The sequence below is a fragment of the Alosa sapidissima genome, chromosome 22, assembly GCF_018492685.1.
Source record: "Alosa sapidissima isolate fAloSap1 chromosome 22, fAloSap1.pri, whole genome shotgun sequence".
NCBI classification, from domain to species: domain Eukaryota; kingdom Metazoa; phylum Chordata; class Actinopteri; order Clupeiformes; family Clupeidae; genus Alosa; species Alosa sapidissima.
The window spans coordinates 15,736,962-15,761,961 of NC_055978.1; the positions used below are offsets into that span (position 1 = coordinate 15,736,962).

General features: G+C 43.4%; 1 protein-coding gene across 1 annotated transcript in view; it reads left to right on the forward strand.

Moving 5' to 3' along the window:
- The window catches only part of dock9b (dedicator of cytokinesis 9b), a 94,181-nt gene that overhangs the window by 15,178 nt on the left and 54,003 nt on the right, over window positions 1–25,000 (forward strand). Inside the window, 7 exon segments of the mRNA XM_042078886.1 lie at window positions 4,976–5,092; window positions 10,781–10,870; window positions 13,878–13,960; window positions 15,100–15,169; window positions 16,373–16,468; window positions 18,031–18,165; window positions 19,617–19,791. Of these exon segments, the coding sequence (XP_041934820.1) occupies window positions 4,976–5,092; window positions 10,781–10,870; window positions 13,878–13,960; window positions 15,100–15,169; window positions 16,373–16,468; window positions 18,031–18,165; window positions 19,617–19,791 (766 nt within the window).

Here is a 25,000-nt window from a genome sequence, read left to right on the forward strand (position 1 = left end):
GTGGAAACACAATAAGCATGGAAACTAAATGCACACTTCCTGCAACTGCATTAGCCTAACGAGAAAAGTTACTCATAGTAAGTATTCACATGAAATAAAACAATAAAGCATTGAGACCATTCAACAAAGCACACTGGGTAATAACAAATTCAACACATGCACTTGTTGCTATGGACTCGTCTCTAGGCTTCCTCAGTCATTGTAAAGCTGCCGAAGCTGAACATTATCCAAAACTCAATTTCTCAGACGAGCATCAATTTGGGAGCTTACACTCTTTCCTTCTCAAATGACTTGAAAAGGCCGTTTGCACAATTTCACAAATAATCACAGGGACCGAAAAATACGTAACATGCCAACTTTTTCCGGGTTTATCATTTTAACGTTTCCTCGCTGTCTTGCCGTTTTAATATTTTCCCGTAGAATATCCCATATTACTGTAATAGGCTACTCTCATAACATTAGTCCTGCATTCTGGCCTGTCTCTGTGTTGTCCTGTTGTTACCCTTGCCCTTCCAGTGAAACAGATGTATTCAAATCATCGTTTTGCTTGCTTGAATGCGAACTCAGTGTGATGTTAACCTAGGCCTATTTAAGTTAACGACGTGGTTGTCGTGAGAACACGATTCATTAGCGCTTGCAGTGTTCGGCCGTAGGCTATGCCTATACGTGCGCACCTGCCAGGCTACTCAGCTAGACAAAGAATCGTATATTCACTCCAAGTTGGCCTACCATAACTTACCAACTACACTGTAGACCATAAACTGGCTATTTATATGACCAAATGTATTTGTTCAACTTTATGAAGCAGAATTACGCACTGCTACTTGGAACGTAACACATTTGTGTTGGCAGGAGAGAGAATGACAGCGATTAACAAATTGCACTTGTTGCTGGTTACCAATAAATAGGCCTACTAAATATTTTTTTGCAAACAACAAAAACAGAAAGGATGGAGACAGCAAAGCTAGAGATGGACAGGAACGAGGTCAATTGGTATTAGAAATGCTTGTCAAAACGTTAGGAGCTGGATGTGTGGATGAATGAAGCACAAGTATGTTAAGCATGCACACTGTTTAAAGTTAGGCTACACGGTAAACTACAAGTAAACCAAAGTTAAATTTAGCTTTTTAGGGCTGGATAAAGTTGACCAAATGGATATAGGCTGTTAGGCGTGAATAAAGTAGGCTACTTTGTGGCTCCAACCCTTCCAACGTTAATGGGGACGAATGTTGACATTTTCCATATTTTGCGTGAAAAACCCGGGAAATCTCCCTTATTTTCATTGTTCAATGTTGACAGAGCTATGGAACGAAAGAGAACGTTATATGGCGACAGAAATCAACAATCAAACAAGCCACTTTGATTTTTTGCTGTTTTCATTCATACAAAAGATGGGTGACCCTCCCTCCTAGACAAAAAAAAGTTAGGTGACCCTCCCCTTAACAAAGAATAAAAAGACATGACCCTCCCCTATTTTCCTCCGGTGACCCCGTTTATAAATAACGAACGGTCCCTAAATGGATAAATGTACATGTAGTGAGATGTGCATGCGTCAGAGCTGAAGTGTCTGCAGTGGGCTGCCTCTTAAAGGTGCTCTAAGCGATGCTACACGTTTTTAAGGCTAAAACATTTTTTGTCACTTACAGCAAACATCACCTCACCATCCGCTAGCTGCCTGTGTCCTGAATACCCTGTAAAAAGAAAACGTGATCTCTGTGGACAGCCCAGGCTCCAAAAACGGCAACAAAAACAACCTGGGAAAACCTAGCCCATAAAAACATAACAAACTTCCAGCAAATCACAGACGAGATGCTCTTTTAGGAAGGTTTCAATTGCACGGGAGGGAGGGGGAGGAAGTAGCGAACTAGCTCTCTGTTTTGTTTGAATGTCAACAGGAGTGACGTTATCAGGAATCGCTTAGAGCACCTTTAAGTAGTCCTGTATATCTGTGTGCACTACAACAGTGAGGCAGTGATCTTCAGTGTTGCTATTGAATGCTTTCCCTGTGTCATCCAATCAGCAGAGTGTGTGAGACCAGGTTTGGTGTTACAACAAGAAACTCTATTCATCTTATGAGGGGTGTCCTATTGTTTCTGATCACTGTTCCTAGCCAAGGATGGGCATTATTTATGATACATGTATTTTAAATACATATTTCAAATATAAATAGTATTTTGTTGTATTTGATTGGGTTGAAGAAAATGGCTTCATATTTTCTATCAAAATACTCTATAGGTGTGTATTTTTGTAGTTTAAAAAATATTGCCACATATTTTTGGTAAAACCAATACTTTTGGTGTTGTGATGACATCATACAAGTGCAAAACAAGGAATGTACTGACCTCTGTACTGTATCTCTGACTGGTGCTGACTTGCCCACACTTGTGATCAGAATATTGAGATTCAGAAAGATGATCCAGTGCAAGATGAGTAATGTGTAGGTTGCTCATACACACAATACACCCACCCCCTCTCACACCAACCTCAAGTTTCTTTAGAATTTTAACCATCAGTTTCTTGAGAACTTTAACACTCAGTTTCTTTAGAACTTTCTTGAATCAGCAGAATATATGTAAACCAAACCGTTATGTGGTTTCCTGCAACATTGCTCAACAAGTTGCTTCATTTATCATCCTTATCTATGCCCATTGGCGTCAATATAACCCCATTTAGCACTTACACAGTACCCAATTACTGTAGATATTAACCAACTAAAAGGGTCATGATCCTACCTGATCAACAGGTTTACACAGTACAATGTTATTCTGTGCATGCATTCACAGAGACTTCATTGATGTCAGAGACTTCATTCTCTGTATTATATGTCAGTGTACCATGAGTTTGAAGCCGTTATTTTAAGGTAATAGAACTGCATTGAGTTGCTTTAAGCCCATTCTGTGGCTCTCAGTTAGTTCGGTGGTTCGTTTGTACCACTTGACAAGTTCAGTTGTGACTTCTTGAGTAAATCTCTGATACAGTAGGCTATGAGATGTTACAGGCAGGTCAGCATAGTTGATCTGTTAACTGTTTGCAGATGTATGGCATGTCTTAGAGACAGAGAAAAGCTGTTGGTCTCAAACACTGCCCACTTTATCAGCAGAATCATGTGTAGTGATGAAGGAATAGATGAAATAGACAGATATGGAAGGTTTAAAAAGTTATTTCATGCTCCCTTTAAAGAGTATTTTTGTGTATTTTCAAAATATACAGTATTTTATTTTGATACATGACGTGGTTACTGTATTTTGTAGTTTATTTTCATACACTTGAAATTAGGGTGTTTGATATATTTTATTTGAAAATACATTTTGATGTATTTTTGCCCATCTCTGTTCATAGTGGCTTGTTAATTCAGTAGCTCTGTGGAGTTAAGCTTTTTCATGCTATGTGCTCTCTTTCTTTCTCTCTCTCTTTTTCTTGCTCTCTCTCTATCTCACTCCCTCTCTCTCTCACTCCTGTTCTCTCGCTCTCTCTCACCCTGAGCCTGTAGGGTGAACCAATCTTTCCAATCTCCTCCCTCTTGTTTTTGTGTTTGCATGTCCAGTGTTGTTTGACTTGAATGGCCATTGATGTCCATTATTTCTTCATTACCAACACACTGAGTGGAACACACCCTCCATCCAGCCCCCTCTCTGCTCTCTGCGTTTCCCGCTTATGTACTGTATTGAATGGTTGAGTGGACATTACTGGCCATTAAGGCCCTCGGGCTGTGTTAATGCTGCGTTGTGTTAAAGGCTGTGTTGGCCATGTTGGCTCTGATGCAGTGTGGGAGCGCGAGCTGAGTTTTCCTCCACCTCACTTCAAATAAACTTATCGGAACTACGTGCAACTGGAACACACGTATCTTCAAACATTATTTTTTTTTTTTGTTAGGAAAGGTACAATGTTTCAATGAACGATTATGTGAACGTCTGTGTGGTCCAGTGAACTCCTTTGGTCCTTGACACTCCTGAGAAGCACCAGATTGTTACCAGGAATGCAGAGTGGAGCTATTGATTATGTATTTGCACTATGTAACTGTTCAGTCACAGCCATATAAGGCTTCACAGAGCAAAAAGTATACAGGACAAATGTGCATGCTTTTGAAAAGTCAGGACACAGTGATGAGGGCTGAAATTGTTCTAGAAAAGATGTAAAGTCCCCCCTCCCTCCCTCCTTCTCTCTCTCTCACCCCCCCCTTCTCTCTCTCTCTCTCTCTCTCTCTCTCATAGTGCTCGTTACAGTCCCCTGCTCCCCTGTGAGCCCCTAGCCTCGGTCATGAACTCAGCTCCTACAGTAGAGCTCTTTGGGTTTGCTTCCTTTGTGTTTGTGTGTGTGTGTGTGTGTGTGTGAGAGAGAGGAGCAAGAGAATGAGAGTGATTGAAAGAGAGAGTGAAAGTGAGAGTGATTGAAAGCAAGAGAGAGAGAGTTGTCATTAGTCGAGAAGCCAAGAGTGAATGAGTTACTCCATAACTGCTGTTTAGTTGAACTTTATGTCAATTTGTGGTGTATTTGCTCTGTGCTAAAAACAGAAGCATCTCGGGCCAGCTCCTGCTGGATTAGTGGTAATATAAGCACTCAGTGTTTATGGTTGTGTAATACCAAGATCAAAAAGACAGATATGTTTCAGATATGTGGACTCACTAAACAAAGCCTGTGTTCAGATGGATTAGCACTTTGTTTGCTCCACACCGATGGACATTCATTCAAGACTTTAGAGAAAGCATAATCTTCTATCACTTGAACACACACTTTATATTTTGCAGTGTACTCTGTCTGTACTATGTGTGTGTGTGTGTTTGCATGTATGAGTGTGTGTGTGTGTGTGAGAGAGAGTGAAAGTACTGGCCCATTGGTCAAGTGGTTGATGGTATACGCATAGACAGTATGTGATGGCAGGGTGCACTTGATAATGAATAATCAATGTAGAGTTGTTTTCAAGAATCTAAGAAACTAACTGTCTATCTGTCTGTCTGTCTGTCTGTCTGTCTCTCAGGTGAAGCCAAAGATCATTGAGCCGCTGGACTATGAGAATGTGCTGCTTCAGAGGAAGACGCAGATCATCAGTGATGTCCTCCGAGACATGCTGCAGTTCCCGCTGGATGACTTCCAGGTCAGTCAGCACAGCAGACACCTCCACTCAGTCACCACCACCACCATCTCTTCTCCAATCAGTCACCACCACCACCACCTCTTCTCATTTAGTGCCAAGTCCAAGTCTCAGTTTATTCTTTTTATTTCTTGGTCACTTTGGTACTTTTAAAAGTGGTTTTGAAAATTTCAGTTAGAATTTGAGAAATGCTCTAAAGCGACAGAGAAAAACTGTATTTGTCCCAGATGGTGTATTAGTTCATTCATTGGTGTAAGAAACGTTTGTCTACTTTTTTCAACCCATCTTTTCATTTGTCCATCCACACTTCCATATAGTATCCTCAAACATTCACCTATCCACTGGTCCTTAACTGCCTTGTTATCCTTCAGTCAGCATGTAACCAGCAGTGTTTATAACTCCACAACCCTTTTCCTTACACAGGTACAATCAGGCTTTAACAGCACTTTACTATGTTGGCTGATCTCTCATATGTACAGTTTAACAACAACAACACATTACATTTATATAGTGCTTTTCTAGGTACCCAAAGTGCTTTACAGCAAACAGGGGAACCTCAGTACAAACACCACCACTGTGTATGTAGCACTTTGTAGCACCTCTTGCTCAGGTCAAACCCATCTCGTTCAGCATGCTCTGGGGGACCGCTTCCAGGGCTGGTCCACGTCTGAGGCCCAGATGTTACGTTTCGTAAGGCCTCCCGGTTGGTGCTGGCTTAAACAAACAGCACACTCCGTTAGAGGAGTCGGTGCTCTGCCGGCCGAGCCAAAGCCTACTCCGCTTTACGGCGTCCCTCAGCAGGTCTGCTTCCTGGGGATGGAGAGTTCTAAGGGTCTTGTTTTCGTACAACTCCTTTTCGTCTTTAATTTTCCCCAAAGGGGATTGTGTGTGTGTGTGTGTGAGTGTGTATGTGTGAAATAAGGGCATTTATAAGGATTTACTGTGCTGTTCACCATGTCTTACCTCTTCACAATGCCACATCTGTCAAATAATAGATTGATGGATAAGCAGTTAAACAATCAGAGAGAGAGAGACAGAAAGTGAGTGAGTGAGTGAGTGAGTGAGTGAGAGTGTGAAGATTGCATCTGTTTGCAATGACTTGCTTCCCTCTCTCCGCCAAATTATTAAAGTGAAGAAAATCTGCAGAATGTTAGGGGGAATTCATGTTGTTGACCTATCCCAGTGTGGCAGCTGTGGCCTACTGGTTAGTGCTTCGGACTTGTAACCGGAGGGTTGCCGGTTCGAGCCCCGACCAGTAGGCACGGCTGAAGTGCCCTTGAGCAAGGCACCTAACCCCTCACTGCTCCCCGAGCGCCGCTGTTGTTGCAGGCAGCTCACTGCGCCGGGATTAGTGTGTGCTTCACCTCACTGTGTGTTCACTGTGTGTTCACTGTGTGCTTTGTGTGTTTCACTAATTCATGGATTGGGATAAATGCAGAGACCAAATTTCCCTCACGGGATCAAAAGAGTATATATACCTAGTGTGGATTGGCAGCTGATGTTATATATGTAATATGATTTGGGCGTTGTCCTTTAGTTCCTGTGTTGTTCTCGCTACCATCTGGTCCCATAATATAGTCCAGACATTGACCCCCTGTTCTTTAGTGATGGCTGCATTGTGGTGACTCAGTGCCTGCATTGTTATTTGTTGGACATCTTGAAAAGTCTTTATCTGCAGGGGCTTGCTGGTTGCTCAACCAGAAACATGCACATAAACACGAAAAATGAGCCAAAACACTTTGACACACACACACACACACACACAGAGACTCCCACATATTCTAGGAAATTCCCCCTGAAAAACCTCTCCCTCACACACGTCTCCACCCAAATGTTCGTCCTCACATGTGCGTTCACTCATGTTCAGAGACCCCTTTCACTCAAATTGCATTACATTCTGCGCTAGCTCTCCTAGGCCAAATCCAGCTCATTCAGGAAAAGACTGACGTCAGATCAGGGCCCATTCTGCTGTCCCCTTGCAGATGACTCAAGACTCAAGTCACATGTACTGTATCTACATTTTACTATAAAATAACAGGAGGTGCACCAAAATTATAAAGGAAATTAAAGGAAATAAATAACTAACAAATCAAAGGAATTCCAGTACAGTAGAAAGAATAAAACTGTCATGTGTATGAGTAAAATAAATACAATAATGATAAAATAAACCATAAGAAAATACCTAGATGATGCTTGATGCTTCTAGACCCTACTAGACAATGCTAGATGCTATTAGACACTGGACACTTTCTCTTCCTCTCCCCCAGCACATGAGTTCGGCTCGGGGTCTCTCTCTCTCTCTCTCTCTCTCGGCATGTCCTCCCTGAGGGTCTGTGACTCGGGCACTGGCCCTTGGTTGAGTAGGCCTGATTTCATGCATGAGTGAGGCGCTGGACTGCAGGCTACACTGTACCGTATCTCTGTGCCCTGGGGCCAACTGGGACGTGCGTTTGAAGACTTCCCAGCAGAGAGAAAAAGAGGAAAGAGATAATTTTGCAATAGATAGATAGTGTTCTTTAGTGTCTAAAATTTCCCTTGGGTTGAATAAAGTATCTATCTATCTATCTATCTATCTATCTATCTACAGTATCTATCTATCTATCTGTCTATATTTAAGAGAGAAAGAGAGAGAGAGAGAGGGATAGTGGTGGTTAATGGGGGTCCTAATCTGGCTCACAGCTGAGCGGAGCTGTAGAGCTGCAGGCGCTCTTCTGTGGGTGAGTGCACAGAGTTGCAGACAACAGGGAGAGAAGCAGAGAGTTCGACTGAGACACACACACGCACACGTCACTTACTGTACGCTTACACACTGTTTTACACTCTTCTGACTGAATTAGTCAACCACACATTTGCTTTGTCTATGCTTACCTCTAATATTGTGAAATGAAACTGCATAAGAGAAAGACTGAGAGGTAGAATAGAAATAATAGTTGGTGTGGACAGAAGTCTTTCCCCATATGTACACAACAACAATAGGCCCTTCTTTACCAGCGCTATAATTCCTCTCTCTCTCCAGCTGCCTCCAACAGCGTACTCTTCCCAAGTCCATAAACCTTAGACATTCCTTTTCCTGTCTTGGCTCGTGAGCCCATCGTCCACTTGTGCTGTTTGGAGAGGAAATCAGGCTGCTCCAGAGCTGGATCCATAAACTCCTAAAGGCGTACGGTGACGTACGACACAGACTGGGCTTCCACTGCATACTTAACACCAACGATTTTAGAGTGAACTTCCTCTGTCTAGTTTTATCTTGCACTAGAATCTTTGTTTCACACGAAGTAGAATGCATTAGATAACTAGTCTAGACGCACTTGGATTCAGTTGTACATCCATAAACCAGGAGAATATAACAAGGAGAGCACACTACCACACTGTGGAATACCACATGGAATACCACAGAGCCGTAGCTGAGGAGAGAGCTAGATGGTTCTGGGTCCAGGGCTTGGTTCAGGCCAGCTGGGGGGGGGGTTGGAACAGCATTACAGAAAAGTAACCGCAGAAGCACTTGGACTCCATCGAGGAAGTCCTGCATCTCTCCAGAAAGGCATCACTTTTCTAGCGTGACCGTGCCGTTTTTCGCTTGTGGTTGTTATGCACCTTTCCCCTCTGATCCTGCCAGCGGCCACGTTCAAGCGAGTCGGCGCTCTGGCTGTGCTGCGGACCACGAGATGTGGAAGTCTGAGGTGGAGAGTTCACACAGAGGGCTCAGTTACCTCCTCAGTAGGTCAGCGAGCATGCTGAACGCTCCCCGAGTATGCAGGAGCGCCAAGTGGCGAGCTGACTGGGAGGTAGCGAGCCGTGTTAACGCTGTACGCTTGAGCGTCTCCGAATCCCAACGCTTGATCTTGTCAGTGGCTCTGGGGGGACTGGGATGGTCGGGAAAAAAGAACTGAGTTTGAGATGTGGGAAGAAAGTGCAGTGGACAGATTTATGTCTGAGTCTCAGGGTTGGTTTCTGAGCATCTTTAAAAGTTTGTAGCCTTTTTCCTGCTTTGATATGAGGGTGATCTTTGGCTTCTTAGCTACAATGTTGAGACTTGATACATGTTTAGTCTGCCCTGATAGCAATCTTTTAATGTATGCCATGTTGTGAGAATAAAAACTAGAGACTCCCAGTGCAGCCATGGCAGCCGTGGCCTACTGGTTAGCGCTTCGGACTTGTAACCGGAGGTTTGCCGTTTCGAACCCCGACCAGGAGGAAGCAGCACTTCCTTGAGCAAGGCACCAAACCCCTCACTGCTCCCCGAGCGCCACTGTTGTAGCAGGCAGCTCACTGCGCCGGGATTAGTGTGTGCTTCACTTCACTGTGTGTTGAGTGTGTTTCACTAATTCACGGATTGGGATAAATGCACAGACCAAATTTCCCTCACGGGATCAAAAGAGTATACTTTTTTTTTATACTATACAATGTCTGGTTTCTTTGTCTATTGTTGTGTGTGTGTGTGTGTGTGTATAGACCCCTTCGCAACGGTGGTGAAAACATAAACATTCGGGTGGGCGTGACGTCACTGGAGGCAGAAACAATCGTTTGGATAGTGAGGCGGCTATTTGAATAGTACTAGTGAGGCGGCTAAAGTCAGACAGTAATCTAAAATCTTTGCTAAAATGTGTAACGATATAACACAATACGTACATACACTCAGTGTACGTGATCGGGAGGATTATTTGAAAAAACTAAGGCTACATTATCAGATGGGACCATCCTGACAGACCCAATACCGTCAGTGATGGGAAAGACAGGTTTGCCATCAGTTGAATGGCCGGACATTACTGTAGACACTCGGTTTTTCAATAAGGAGAAGCTGAGGGTGTATACATCATTGAATGCATATAACTATCTCCTAAATGGTCATATCCAAGACTTACAATAGGCCTACAATGACGTGGTGAGTTTTGTGTTTGCCGAACCGACATTTTACCGAGCCAGCGCCCGCCCATGTCACAAGGCAAAGATGTATTGCAAACGTGCTAATTACCAACCATTTCGTTTGAAAATTCTAAAACAACAACATTTTTTAATACTTCAAAATAAAATTTGATAAATGAACCTCACATTTTTCAGTAGCCATAGGTGTCTAGATTTGAACAAAATCTAGTTTGTTTCTTACCGGGGCTTTTACTGCCTGAAATATCCAATTTTGTTTACCACGCTCGGAGTTAGTGCTGGGCCTTACACAGTAGTAGCCTAGTAGCTAGTAATAAAGGATTTGGTTTAGCTCTTCGAGTCACAGTCAAATTAAATTTTTGGTAGGCTACATAGCTTATTTAGATACACTTATGGTGTGGGCGCTAGCGTTTTTTTAGGAATCCGCAGTCTTGGTTTGTATAGAAATGAATAAGTGACATACATGTAAAGAGGTTGGAAATACAGGACGATTGGTAGGCTAATATGTGAGGTTCCGATACAAGGCTTGGGTTATCGTGAGTCAAACGAACAACTACGTTCTCACTGGAAACTGTAGCCTAGGCCTACTTATTTCAAATTTAACCGATGACTTTTTCGGTTCTGGCACCTGACAGCACAGCAAGATGAGACCATGATAACCTTTAGCCTCCCGAATATGACTGTTCGTTTAGCTTCCCAGCTGAGGTGATGGTTTGTTTTGCCTCCAGTGAACGTAATGACGTAGGCTCAGAAGGTACCTACAGTATAAAGATCTACTCATTGACACCCATTGTCTCCATTTGATTTCAGATGTCCATGCTGCGGCGGCAGGGTCGCACGCTCTACCCCACCGTACCTGAGAATGCCCGGAAGGAGGCCCAGAGTCTGTTTGTCAGAGAGGTGAGTGAGTGGGCCAGAGAACGCCACCATTTACAGATCTCTCATTCCAACTTGGGTCCCCGTGGGCACTTGGACCTTATGTGAATGCGTGTAGCAGAACCCGGTGCTGAGACCAGGCCCGTTTAAAGCTTCCTGAATGAGCAGGAATGAGCAACCCTTATTTCCTCTCTGTGTGTATGTCAGTACACTAAAGAACACATGCACTTCTATTCTAGTCCCTCTCCCACTCTCCTCTCCTCTCCAACCCCAGCCACTTAGACCCGTTACTCACCACTCTATCCACTGAGCTACAGCACGTGCTGCTCACCCTATGTGTAAACCCATCCCGTGTTTAGCCAGTTTAGGTCCTTTTTTACTCCCATTAGCCACATTCCGTCAGCCAACACCAGCATTCTTTACCCACTGGTGCTCCTGCCAAGCCCAGGCGCAGGTCAGCTCTCCCTCCCCACACTGAGGGGGCACTGGAGGCAGGGCGAGGAGAGCAGACAGGTCCTTATTGGAAGCAGGTCTTCGGTGGTGTTAAGAGTCGGCAGTGCTCCCCTGAAGCCAAAAGCCAGATGGGCTAAGGCAGATGAGAAGTTCCCACCTCGCTGTGGTTACCATGCCACCCAAGATGCTTTGAGACCAAACAAACGCACACACGGAGGACTGAGTACACACACACACACACACATACATACACACACACACACACACACGCATGCACGTGTTAGCAAGCTCACCTCACACACCACATTTCCCTAAGGCACCACACCATGTACTAGGCTCTTTTTCTGTCATTTATGAGAGGGCCTCAAGTGGAATACACACACACATACATACACACACACACACACACACACACACACTTATACCTATGCACATACATTCTCTCACACATACCTGTACACACATATTTTCATATTCAAGCATATATTCATACACATACATGCACACATAAACACATGCACACAAACAGACACATACAGTACTGTACAAACACACAGAGACACACACACACACACACACACACACACATATACTCTCTCTCACACACACACACACACACACACACACACACACTGCACACAGTGTTTGAGCACAGAAGAAGTTCGTCTTGAGGTCAGTCTGGGCCTACAGTATGTCTCCACTGGGACTGCGTATTGGGCGTAGTCAGAAGATGGAGTAAAGTGATCCTTCCCCTCAGTCAAATGCAACATGACATCACCGGCAGCTGCAGACCAGCTGGACTTCAGCCAGGGAAGCCTTCTGAGTAAAAAAGAAAGAAAAGAAAAAAGACACGTTTTGATTGGAACATCATTCAGGCACAGGGTTCCCCCAAGGCTGGCCGCTGAAATCTGGATTCACCCGGGTGGTAGCGAACCAGGCCTTGTTTTCCACTAGATGATTTAAGGTTCAGTTAAAAGTGCTCCACATGCTGTTCCAATAGCCTTGGGAGTCATTGACAGTTTGTGGTTTTTAATTTCTCTTGTTCAGCAGGGATGCTAAGCATCTCATGCAAATGGCTTCCAGAAAGAGGAAGAGCTCTATTTTTTTAATGGACACTCTTAGAAATTCTACTGACGTGGTTCTTACGTTTTCATACATTTTTCACACACTTTAAGCTTTCATAAATACATTAAAATGTATGTTTAAGAACATCTGGACTTAAGACAGAGTTAATCATTTATTGCGGGCTAAAGTAAGGCCAGCAGGTGAAAAGTGTGATTCCGCAAACTCTACATCAAAAAGTGTCAATTGTTCACTTCCACTGTGATAAAGGAAGGATAAAGGAAACAGACAGATGGAGAAGGAGAGAGAGGTAATAATAATAATAGTAATAATTATAATATATTATTATTATTATTATTATTATTATTATTAAAAGGAAAGAGAGGTAAGAGACCTCAATGTGCTTGCACACACTGTCCTCACACATGTCAACAAACTCCAACAAACACCAACAGTTGGGGCAGTGTGCACCATCACTCTGTGCTTGTTGGTCTTTGTTGGATGCAGTTGTCCAAAAAGTCAGTCCGTCTGGCCAGTGTGGAGTGGGCAGTTGCTTTTCTGAACATTCTAAAGACTGCAACTAAACAGCTGCCAAGTTAAGAATTTGTTAGTGCGGTGTGCAAGCAGCTTCAGTGAATGATGGACAAACGAGGAGCCCAAATCTCTCCGGAGGTCTGTAAGCTCAGCTCAGTCTCCTTCCTGTTCTATCCTGCCCCACGTCCGTGGACTCTCTCCTCCATCCTTGCCAACCTCCTCCAGCATCTCCACCTCTGTGGAATCCTCCCTGGATCCCTCCACCCTCCTGCTTGCGTCCGTCGTTAACAAGATTTACGAGGGGAGGAGGAAGAGGAGCCAGCTTTGTTTTTGGACGTTAATCCCGCCCGCAGCGCTCGGCCTCATTGCCTTAAGAAGTGCTGAGAGGGGACTCAAGCGTCCGTCTCGCCAATAAAGCAAAAAGAGGGGAATCCAATTTTAACGTCCAGATCCCAGCCCTGACCGGCCCCTCCCTTAGGACATTAGCATCAGCTAATGCTGCCCACTGCTTTAAGTGTGATTAGTTTTTTTTTTCTTTCATGCTGTCTTTCTTTCAGCAGTCTCTTTTTGTGAGTAAATGCCAGGCAGAAAGCAAGAGAGAGAGAGAGAGAGGTCTCAGTCATAAGAACAACAAAGAGGATTCTCTGGAGGATTTTCTCTTGACTTTTTTCTCTGTAATTGGTTTATAGTTAGTATGTAGTGTGTGTGGGTGTGTGTGTGTGTTGGTATGTGTGTGTGTGTGTGGGTGTGTGCGTGTGTGTGTGTGTGTGGGTGTGTGCATGCATGCATGCGTGCGTGTGTGTGTGTGTGTGTGAACTGTGAATTGGTGTGCCTGAGTGAGTGCATGCACTGTGAGTGTGCGTTGTGCGTGTGCGTGTGTGTGTGTGTGTGGTGGGGGCCAGTATGTGTGTGGGGGTTCTAATGTAGTTAGTTAGTATTTGAATCAATGTTTTACCTCACCAAGTATGTTCTCTCCACACAGTGTATCAAGACTTACAACTCTGACTGGCATGTTGTCAACTACAAGTATGAAGATTATTCTGGAGACTTCCGGCAACTTCCCAAGTAAGACTTTTATCTATATGCAAGGGTCAGTAGGGTTGGAGGATCGGCAAGTCTTATTAACATAAAGTAGGACAGAGAGAGAGAAGGAGAGAATGGGAGGGACAGAGAGAGAGAGAAAAGAATGACAGAGGCTGAGAGTGAAAGAGTATAATTGCATTGTGGCGAAGACTCCTTGTCAGCTGGCGTCCTCGACCCAGCTCTGACACGCAGGCCACTGACAGACAGCCCTGCTGGCAAGAGTATGAGAGCAGGAAATGCATGTCCATTTCTCTCATCGCGGACTGACCACAACAATACAGCCTCCTCTCCTCTCCTCTCCTCTCTTCTCATCTCCTCTCCTCTCCTCTCCTCTCCTCTCTTCTCCTCTCCTCTCCTCTCCTCTCCCTCCCTCCTCCTCTCTTGTCCTCACTTCCTCCCCTTCACCCCAGGTTAGGTTATTTCTGGACAGAACAGATGACCCAGAGTGCGGCGCACACCAAACACAATAGTGCGGATTATATCTGCTAACCTAATTGTTCTCTCCCTCTCGCCCCGCTCTCTGTTTATTTAGTCATATCTGTTCACTCTTCTTTCATCCTCTCTCTTCTTTCCTGCTTCTCTCTTTCACCTTCTCTTTTGTCTGCCTTTCCCTGCGTCTCTCTATGTGCCCCAGTCTCATGTGCTCCATTGGTTCTTTCTTGCCCTTAAGGGCAGATGTTGCAGAGGTTTGTGCTAGCAGATGTTCCTCTCGTTTCAGGTCACCAGAAACAATGCAACCCTTGACCTTTAGCACAGTGTAGAGCTCATAGCCATAAAGTGAACAGTTGCATATACGGACACCTGTCACTTTTAATGCTATGTATTTTAAAGTATGATAGTTTTGGACAGTTTTGCTGTTTACCAAACTGTTTGGCCTTGTTTTTTCTTTATATGATTTACTACCCGACATTTCTCTATTGTCCTCTACCAATGTAAGGACTCAAAATCATAGACTGTTTGCCAGTTTTATGAAAGATAAAGGCGGTGTGTTTTGACCTGGGTCTGAAAGCCTGCATGTTGACCTCAGCTGGAAGAAAAATGTCCTGGTCACATCCTGCACCTAAATTGATGAGTGCTATCTTCCAACACCTCCTCACCACAGTGTTTTGTTTTTGTCACAGTAAAGTCCCTCGGCCAGACAAGCTGCCCGCGCACATATTTGAGGTGGACGAAGATGCAGACAAAGATGAGGTATGCTGAGATCGGTGCCTACAATTCTCTCATAGCACTCATGCTATGTCATTTAGTTCCTTAGTGTGTGTGTCTGTGTGTGTATATTCATGCATGCATACATGCATGATGCGTGTTTGTGTACATGGATGCGTATGCATTTGTCTGTGTGTTACAGTAATTCAGAAGGCAGAGTGTGTGTGTTTATGAGTGTGTGTTGGTGTGTGGGAAATATGTGTTTGTGTGGTAGCCTCTTCACCTGGAAACGCAGGTGTCACCTTTACCCCTAATGTGCGCATCACAGTGTTAAACTTTACTGTTACTAGGCACTCCTTTAAGCAATGATACTTATCCTACTTGCCAATCCAAATAAAGAATTCAAATGTTTGTGTACGTGTGTGTTTGTGTGTGTGTGTGTGTGTGTGTCTGTGTGTGTGTGTGTGTGTGTGTGTGTGTGCGCGCACGTGTTTGTGTGTGTGCACTGCACATGTGTGTGTGTGTGTATATGTGTGTGTGTGTGTGTGTGTGTGTGTGTGTGTGTGTGTGTGTGTTTGGGAAGAGGAGGGGACTGGTAATGACAGTCTTAATGAAATGATGAAAGGAGTCTCCGGCTGGACTCCTCCATCCCTTTGAGTACTTAAAGAGACAGCAAGTTGGCCCGAAACTGAGCACAGACCTTCCTGTTCAGCTTGCGTGATGACTGGCTGATGATATTATTGTAAAATCAAGACGAAAAAAAAAAAACAGCCCAGACTGCCACCTTACACTTAATGATTAAGATGATGGGAACTGGCTGCATTTCATTTCAACCTTTAGTTGGAAATTGAGTCTCTGAATGGTGTAGGGCTGGCATTAGTGCTGCAGATTCATTGGCTCTGCAATATAAGGCATCAGATGATATGATATGCACTCTGTGCAGGAACTGCAGCAGTATTTGCAAGTTCTGATGCACACCATAACATCTGATGACTTACGATGTATGACTAACAGGCTCTGTTCTCACATGCAACATTTCAGGCAGTAGTGATACTACAGATCTGCAACACTTTCCCTTGCCAGACATGTACAGTGTTCTGTCTCATCGGTTTACAAACATGGCCCATGGATGCCTTTACACAGTGGTGTGTGTCTGAGCATGTGTGTGTGTGTGTGTGTGTGTGTGTGTGTCTGTCTGTATGAGTGTTGTGTGTATCAGTGCTCTGCAATAAACTATGTTTTCTACAGGACACAGCATCCCTTGGGTCCCAGAAAGGGGGAGTGTCCAAACATGGCTGGCTGTACAAAGGCAACATGAATGGAGCTATCAGTGTCACTATGAGAGTAAGTCACCGCACACACACACACACACACACACACACACACACACACACACACACACATTCACATGTACACATGCACACACAAGCACACACATGCACACACCTAGCATACCTAGCCTGTGTTACCCAGCCCCTCTCCAGGCCTTTGACCTGTGTGCATGAGTATGCCTTCTCACAGTATACTTCTACCGTATGTAAATGTAAAGGTACTGTAGTACACTAGGTTAACCTCCTTCCCAACGCCTTAAGAGCAGGAGATGCAAGAGCCTATGGGTTTTAGCTCACTTGCTAGCACACTAGATAGGTGCGGAATACGGGCTGTTGCAGGTCGCAGGTTCGAGTCTGGGCGAGTGCAGGGTTGAACCGTGCGGTCAACACAACGCAGGTTACATAAAGAATTTCATTTTCAGCTATGGCATTATAAGTGATTTCACAGCTCTTCTCTATGTCCTTCTGCCACGATGGCCTTCAGTCACAAACACATATGCTTGTGTTTGTGGATGAAGGAGTTTCCCCCTTTAATCAATAAATAGACACGGACACACCTCCTCTTTAGCCAGACAAATAAAACAGGAAGTAGATCATATCACACTTCCTGTCCTTTATGTCCTGTCCTCAAGGCCTGTTGAACTTGCAGTGTTCCCATGCCCCAGCCTTTCGTCACGCTAACTTTAGCACAGAGACCACGCTGCCTTGACCTTGGGCTATTTATATACCTCCATTGTTTTTGTTTACTTTGTAATTACTCTGTGCATTTTTCTCCTTCTTTCCTCCTTTACTGTACATCTCTATTTCTCTCTTTCTCTCTCTCTCTCTCTATCCCCCTGTCTCCTCCTCATTTTTCTTCATCTTTCACCTGCCTTATTTTTTTTATCAATCACTTCCCTCTTGATTTTCCTCTCATTCATATCATGTCTTCACATTTGTCATCCATGCTGTCATTCTGCCTGTTCTGATGTACATTCACTTCTTTCCTCTCCTCATTCTTTGCCCGACTACACATTCATGACCTTTCCTTCAATGATCCATGTCTCTCTCTTCTCAACAATCCATCACTCTTCACCTCCCTCTCCCCCCTTCATCCTTCTCTTCCTCTCCCCAACCCCCCCCCCTCTCTCTCTTTCTCTCTCCTTCACTCTCATTTCTATTCAATTCAGTATGCTTTATTGACATGATCATTTAAAAGGAAATAGCAAAGTCGCCACAATATTCTGTACAGTCTGCCGCCTCTGGTTTGGCGCGGTATGGCACGGTATTGCACTTACGATCGGATGATTTAGCAATACGATGTCCAATAGACTTCCTGTATACCTCATTTGAAAGAGGAGGTTCTTGTCTACAAAATAAGCCCTGATTGGGTTATCTCCGAACATTGTGACCAATCCTATGGGCGATTTATTAACACGAGTCTCTGATTTTCTCTGATTTCGCCAAATTTCTAGTGTTACCAAAGCCTCAAACATGCAGAAAAATAGTGCACATCAAAACATACAAGGAATACAAAATCATCTGTGTATGTGTGTAAATATGTATGTGTGTGTCTCTCTCTCTCGCTCTCCTCAGTCCTTCAAAAGGAGGTACTTCCACCTGGCCCAGCTTGGTGACGGCTCCTACAACCTGAACTTCTACAAGGATGAGAAGATCTCCAAGGAGCCCAAGGGCACCATCTTCCTGGACTCCTGCATGGGTGTGGTGCAGGTAAGGCTGTCCTCGAGGCCTGCCTGAGCTGTGTCTGTGTGAATGTGTGTGTGTGTGTGTGTGTGTGTGTGTGTGTGTGTGTGTGTTTGCTTGTGTGTGTGTGTGTGTGTGTGTGTTTGTGCATGCATAAGTATGTACATGTATACACACATACACACACATTGTAAAGTTGCAGATGTACTCAGACATACTGGGTGTGCACAGACACACACACACACACACACACACACACACACACACACACACAAACACATGCACACTAAATCCATTCCAATACAACATGGTCTAACTCTGATAAGCCTAGTTTCAACGTCTGTTTAACACCATGAATTTCTACACCGCTGTGTGTGTAGAAAGACCTTAGAACCCTGCCACTCCAAAATATTATCCTTGTACATACCATTTCCATCAGAGCGCTCTCCCAGGGCCTGAGAAAGCCTCTCCCACTGACTCAGGTTGATAGACTGTCAGGGGGAGTATTTTGATAGTAAGCACAATTTAGAAAGTAATATAAACTATCCAGGGATAACATTATTCTTAGAACAGGTAGCCTAAGTTCCCTCTCTTTCTCTCTTTTGTCTTGTTTCTATCCTCTCTCTCTCCTATCCAACACCCCCTCTCTTTCTCTCTCCTCTCTTTTCCTCCCCCTCTCTCTCGTAATCTTTCTCTCTCTCTCTCCTTTTGTTTCTACCCTCTCCTTCCCCCTCTCTTTCTCTCTCCTCTCTCTTTTCCTCCCTCTCTCTCTCTCGTAATCTTTCTCTCTCTCTCTCTCGTACTTTTTCTCTCTCTGCTCTCGGTGTCTGTCTCTGTCACACAGTAGGCTAGGTATAATAGGAGCTCCTGCCACTGGCTCCTTATGTTACTGTAATGTACTCGTGTCTGATCGCCCCGTCTCATCCATCATCCTGCCATCCTCCACATGGCTCAACATGGGCCTGGGGTTGCCACTGTATGCTGCCTGTGTGTGTGTCTGTGTGTGTGTGTCTGTGTGTGTGTGTGTGTGTGTGTGTGTGTTGATCCAGTCTGGGAATATGATCTATAGTGGTCTAATTTGTCCTATTATCAAATACAGCCATATACTCTGCTATTAGGACTACATGATATTCTGCTATCACATAACGGTGGGAAATCTACTGTATGTATGCATTACACAGAACCACAGCGTGCAAGAATTTGTTTACTGTTAAGTAAAAAAACATCTGCTTCTGACATTGCTGTGTATATGTAAGTGTGTATTACAGTACTAATAATAATCATATATCTATCCATTAGCTATTTATTATTATTTGAATTATTGTTATTATTTATTTAGGCTTTATTAATTTACTTTACAGTGTTAATGTTAATGTAATGTTTGCTGATGTCATTGTAAGTTGCTTTGGACAAAAGCGTCTGCTAAGCAACATAAACATCAACGTAATCTGTTTTGAACGGATGTTTTGGGTCTGTAGAACAGTAAGGTGCGGCGCTTTGCCTTTGAGCTGAAGATGCAGGACAAGAGTACGTACCTGCTGGCGGCGGACAGTGAGGTGGAGATGGATGAGTGGATCACCACCCTCAACAAGATCCTCCACTCCAGCTTTGAGCTCGCCATGCAGGAGAAGAGGAATGGAGACCTGCACGATGGTCAGTGTGTGTTTGTGTGTGTTTGTATGTGTGTGTGTGTGTGTGTGTGTGTGTGTGTGTGTGTGTGTGTGTGTGTGTGTGTGTGTGTGTGTGTGCGTGTGTGTGTGTGTGTGTGTATGTGGGTGTAGGTGTGTGTGTGTATATGTGTGTTTTGCATGGGTGTCAGTGGGTGTTTATGCTAGTGTGAGCTGGAGGTTGGCGTTAGCAATGTTAGCCATGTCCCAATGACATGGCCATTGCATAGGATGAATGCACTATATGAATGCACTATAACATTGCCAGTTAAACAGTTTAAGTTTGTGCATCTGTTTGCATGTGTGTTTGTCTGCGTCCTCTTTCTTATATTTTGGACTGAATATGTACATACTCGGTTTCTGTGTGGTTGAGGTTGTGCATTCCTCCTGTCTTCATACATCACATTTAGTGCACTTTCTTGGGTGGCTGGTGTGTGTGTGTGTGTGTGTGTGTGTGTGTGTGTGTGTGTGTGTGTGTGGATGTAATTTCTATTCTTGGAGGGATGTGTGCCAGGTGCTCTCAGCTGGGTGTGTATTTTATGTGTCTATTCAGCCAGGAGTTTATTGTACAAGATGGTACTAATTGAGAATGGGTGTGCCCCAACATCTGTAGAAGCTAGTCACTACTGTGTATGTAAACGTGTGTGTGTGTGTGTGTGTATGTACACTTTGGCATGTTCTTGAGAAGACCACCCATGTTTTTAATATGCCCTCTTACAACATCCTCACACACACACACGTGCAAGGAGACATGGACCGAAAAAAAACATAACGTTCACTGGAGCACAGGCATGTCCAGATATTCCTTTTTTATTAAAGGAATTATCCGGAGTAAAATGCACTTTAGATCAATTTTACGGATGATTGGGAGTACATACGTTGAGTTGACATCCAAATCATGTCATTCGGTTGTGTTTTGAGAAAGTTCGATGTTACCATTTTTAGTCAAAACTCGTTAGCCTGGAAGTGACGCGGGCATATCATTTCGCCGCTACAAAACGCTATTTTTATACCTCTTCTACAGTTCCAAACAACATTACACTTATGTGGTAGTGAGTAGAGGGTCCCTAAAGACAAACCGAAGTATCCCGAGGTCTTTATGTGGTCGGATAGAGAGTCCAGAATGAATTTCATCAAGCCAGTACCTTTCCGGAAATGTTGCCATCTTTGCTGCCATCTTCAGGGGGAAGTCCGTAGGAGTCGATTGCCGAGTGTGGAGTAACACGCTCTGGAAATTCACAATTTCGTCGCCGTTTCTTTTTTTAAAAAAAAACATAGTCCAGTATTTCTTTCGAAATTAAAGTGAAGTTGTATGGACTGGACTATTTTTTTTTTTTTTAAAAAACGCCAACGAAATTGTGAATTTCCAGAGCGTGTTACTCCACACTCAGCAATCGACTCCTACGGACTTCCCCCTGAAGATGGCAGCAAAGATGCCCGCGTCACTTCCAGGCTAACGAGTTTTGACTAAAAACGGTAACATTGAACTTTCAACTGAATTTATGAACATTCCAGGAAACATTCCAGACACAATGATGACCTCTTAAGAGGGAGTCCAGCAAAGTTGGTCAATTAAAACACATGGGATAAGGGATCATACAGTAGGGTTTTTTTTTTACAATGATACACTGAGGCCAAAAACATGACTTCATTCCAGTATGTCATGCTGGAGTCTACTACAGTACCTGCCTGACATAAAAATATCCTGATACATTTTTTCTTTACTGGCAACCATTATTGATCTTAAAATGTGAAGAGGATATGGGTGAGTAGCAATGCTTGAAAATGCCAGTTGTGTCACTTGCCATCACATATATGGCCTAAACTAAGTAGAATCAGTAAGCAACTCTGTGTCTGTGTTCAGCCAACCATGGGCATACTGTATGCTTCCTGCTTTAGAGACCTGAATATAAAACCATCATTATATATCCATCATTATATATCCATCTGCTTATCAACTAATGTTAGCTATAGACAGACTATTAATTTGCTTACTGATTCTGCTTAACATGTTGTATATGAAAGCCTATGTGATGGAAAATGACACAACTGCCATTTTGAAGCCATGATATACTAATAGTGACTCACACCCCTAATCAATTTCTCACTGATGGCCATAATTTACCTAAATTTTGTAGCCTATTTGTCTTTACTTTGTCCCTACCAGTCAGGCTCATGCTTATGAACCACTGGTATGTCATAGAGGACATTTTTGGCCTTATCAGTGTAAAAGAAAATGCAGTTAAAACCCATTCTCCCCTATGCTCAACTTTGATTTCACAAATAAAGCAGTGAAAAAATTGTGCACACAGTGTGTACAGGATTACGCCTGCCGGCGCCACTCTGTGTGTGTGTGTGTCTGTGTGTGTGTGTGTCTGTGTGTGTGTGTGTGTGTGTGTGTGTGTGTGTGTGTGTGTGTGTGTGTGCGTGCGTGCGTGTGTGTTTAGTGTGTATAGGGTGCCGAGTTTCAAAAATAGCAAAGCTGCTACTAAATTCACTGATTGCGGTGTACTTTGAGCGTTATCAGAACAAACTTGATCACTTTACCACATGTTCCTCGCCCCTGGCCAGAATTAGAGAGTGGGTGACAGAGGGGTCGGTCACAGACTGTATGTGTAGCCTTGCTCATGAAGTGCACAATGCTGACTTGTCCTGACTTGTCACTATTAGTTGTGATGACTTTGTACCCAAGAGATTGTAGAAGAAGAAGCTACTGTATAGCCTAACATTAGCTGACTAGCAAAGAGAGCCACTAGCTTCCAGTGGCTTAAATACCAGAGAGTGCATCAAATAGCAACCAGTTATCTACCTGAATTTACATCCTGAAATGTACTTGTAACAGGCACATGGGAAAAGGTACAGTTGACTTGCAACTTCGTGTCTGAAGTGACCTAATAATCGCAACGCCATGTTTTGACTCTGCCATGAATCTAGGCTTCTTAACCTCAAAAACGTGAAGTTTTGTAGTGTTTCTGGGGCTCTCATTCATTAGGCCTATTCTATTGTGGAAGTGAAATGGAAAATGGAAAAACCAGTATGGACAGGTACAAAGACCCAGAGCTAATTCATTTCAAATTCCAATTCAATATAATAGGGGGGCCTATGTGTCTAGTTTGGGGGCTTGTGGGATTCGCATGTTAATTTTTGGAGAGTATTATATCTTTGTTCAAGGGGTTCTTAAGAGTAAAAAAAACATGTCTCCATTTTTTTGAAGGTTTTGAAGGACCAAAATCAAAGGTCAAATTCAGAAAAGGTCAAATTTGGTGTTTTGTCCATAAACCTCACATTGCCAGTATTATAGCATAGGGTTTGGTGCCAAAAAGCAAAGATATTCTACAAGATAGTGTGCAAAAGTGGACCACATAAACAATACAACATTATAAAACATTTTTAGGCTGATGATTGATCTCTTTAACAAGAAATTGTGCCTAAAATTCTCGAAATTGTCCGCTTAAAAAAATAATACTTTAATATCAATACTATCAATTCATGCCTATTAGTGTGCTTGAGTGTAGGCCTAGCCTGCTCTGCCAGTTCTTGTCTACACCCATTCAGACCACAAAGTGCAGAGATCTCTGTTAAATCAAGTTTAATAGGCTTTTACATAGCTAGTACCAGCTGAAGTCTGTAAGGCCTTCCGTAGCCTATGTAAGTGTGAAGAAAAGAAAGGGTAAAGGATCAGATAGACAAACAGACAGGTGTGTGTGTGTGTGTGTGTGTGTGTGTGTGTGTGTGTGTGTGTGTGTGTGTGTGTGTGTGTGTGTGTGTGTGTAAGAGAGAGAAAGAGATACACTACCAGTGACAGTTGGCTGTTGATAGCTGGCAGTTGTAGAATTTAGAATATTGAATAACCTGAAGCACATAGTGTTCTGTTCTTCATGGTTGGTGATATTAGTGACCTTCTAGCCTTCTACATTTGAGCAAGCACATTTTCATAGTTCATGGTGGCACAGTCTAGTTAGGTTATATTCTGAGGTGTGTCTTTCTGTTAGTCAGGTGATGGCACACATATTCTAAAAGAAACAGATTTTGGGCTATGTATCCAGTGGCAGATATGTGTGGACTGGTGAATGACCCATCACTAGACATATGCCAAATTTCTTATTTTTTGTCCATGGGAGAGTATGGAGATGGTGATCACAGATCAGCCAACGATTACATTGTTACAGTGCAGTTATTTTACAACAGAACAAAGCAGTTTGGCACAGGAACTGCTACAAATCCACCTGTAACAGTGAGCATCTGCAGCATGTAGAAATCATGTGAAGCAGGCAGGACTCAGTGTTTTCAGAAAAGACGTGGTAGACCATCTTCTGAACCTGCAGCAACACCTGCAACTGCATCAAGTCCATCTAGAGGGACTTTGTACACTTGTTCAGCAGCAGCTGCTGCCAGCATAGATAAGTGCTTCTTCTGTCAGAAGCAGACAAAAGAGCGTCTTCATGAGGTGTCCTCTTTCAATGCAGGCAACCAACCAAAAGATATAAGTAATATTTTGAAGTCAATGACTTTTTACAGGTAGCCAGTGTAAAAATGCTAGGATGGGGGAAATGTTTTTTTTTTGTGTGTGAGCAGCTGCATTTTGTATAAGCTGTAAGCTCTTTAGACAGGTATTATTACAGCCAGCGTAATAGCATTGCAATAGCATTGCAATAGTCTATCCTTGAGGTGACAAAAGCATGGATTAATTTCTCGGCATCTGGTAAGGATAAGGACTTCCTTTGAAAAGTTTTGGTGATCTGTTTTATGTGATTATTTAGTGCTAGGTCCTGGTCAATTATAACTCCTAGGTGGATGAGGTCAGTGGAAGATCACTATATGTAGCCTGTGATGTGGATAGGATATCCCTCATCTTTTTAGAACCTAAAACCGTAACTTCTGTTTTATCTGAGTTCAAAAGCAGGAAATTATTCGTCATCCATGTCTTTATATCTCTTATACATGTGTCAAGTTTGGCTAACGGGATTAATTCATCAGGTTTTATGGAGAGGTATAGTTATGTATCATCTGCTAAACAACAGGGGCCCCAGTGAGCCTTGAGGCACTCCATATTTTACCATAATCTGGGTAGATGGTTTATTATGGACCTGTACAAATTGTTGACGGTTAGAAAGGTATGATCTAAACCAAGTGAGTGCTGAGTCTTTGATGCCTATCAAATTTTCAAGCCCCTGGCCCCAGCTGTGGCGCAACTG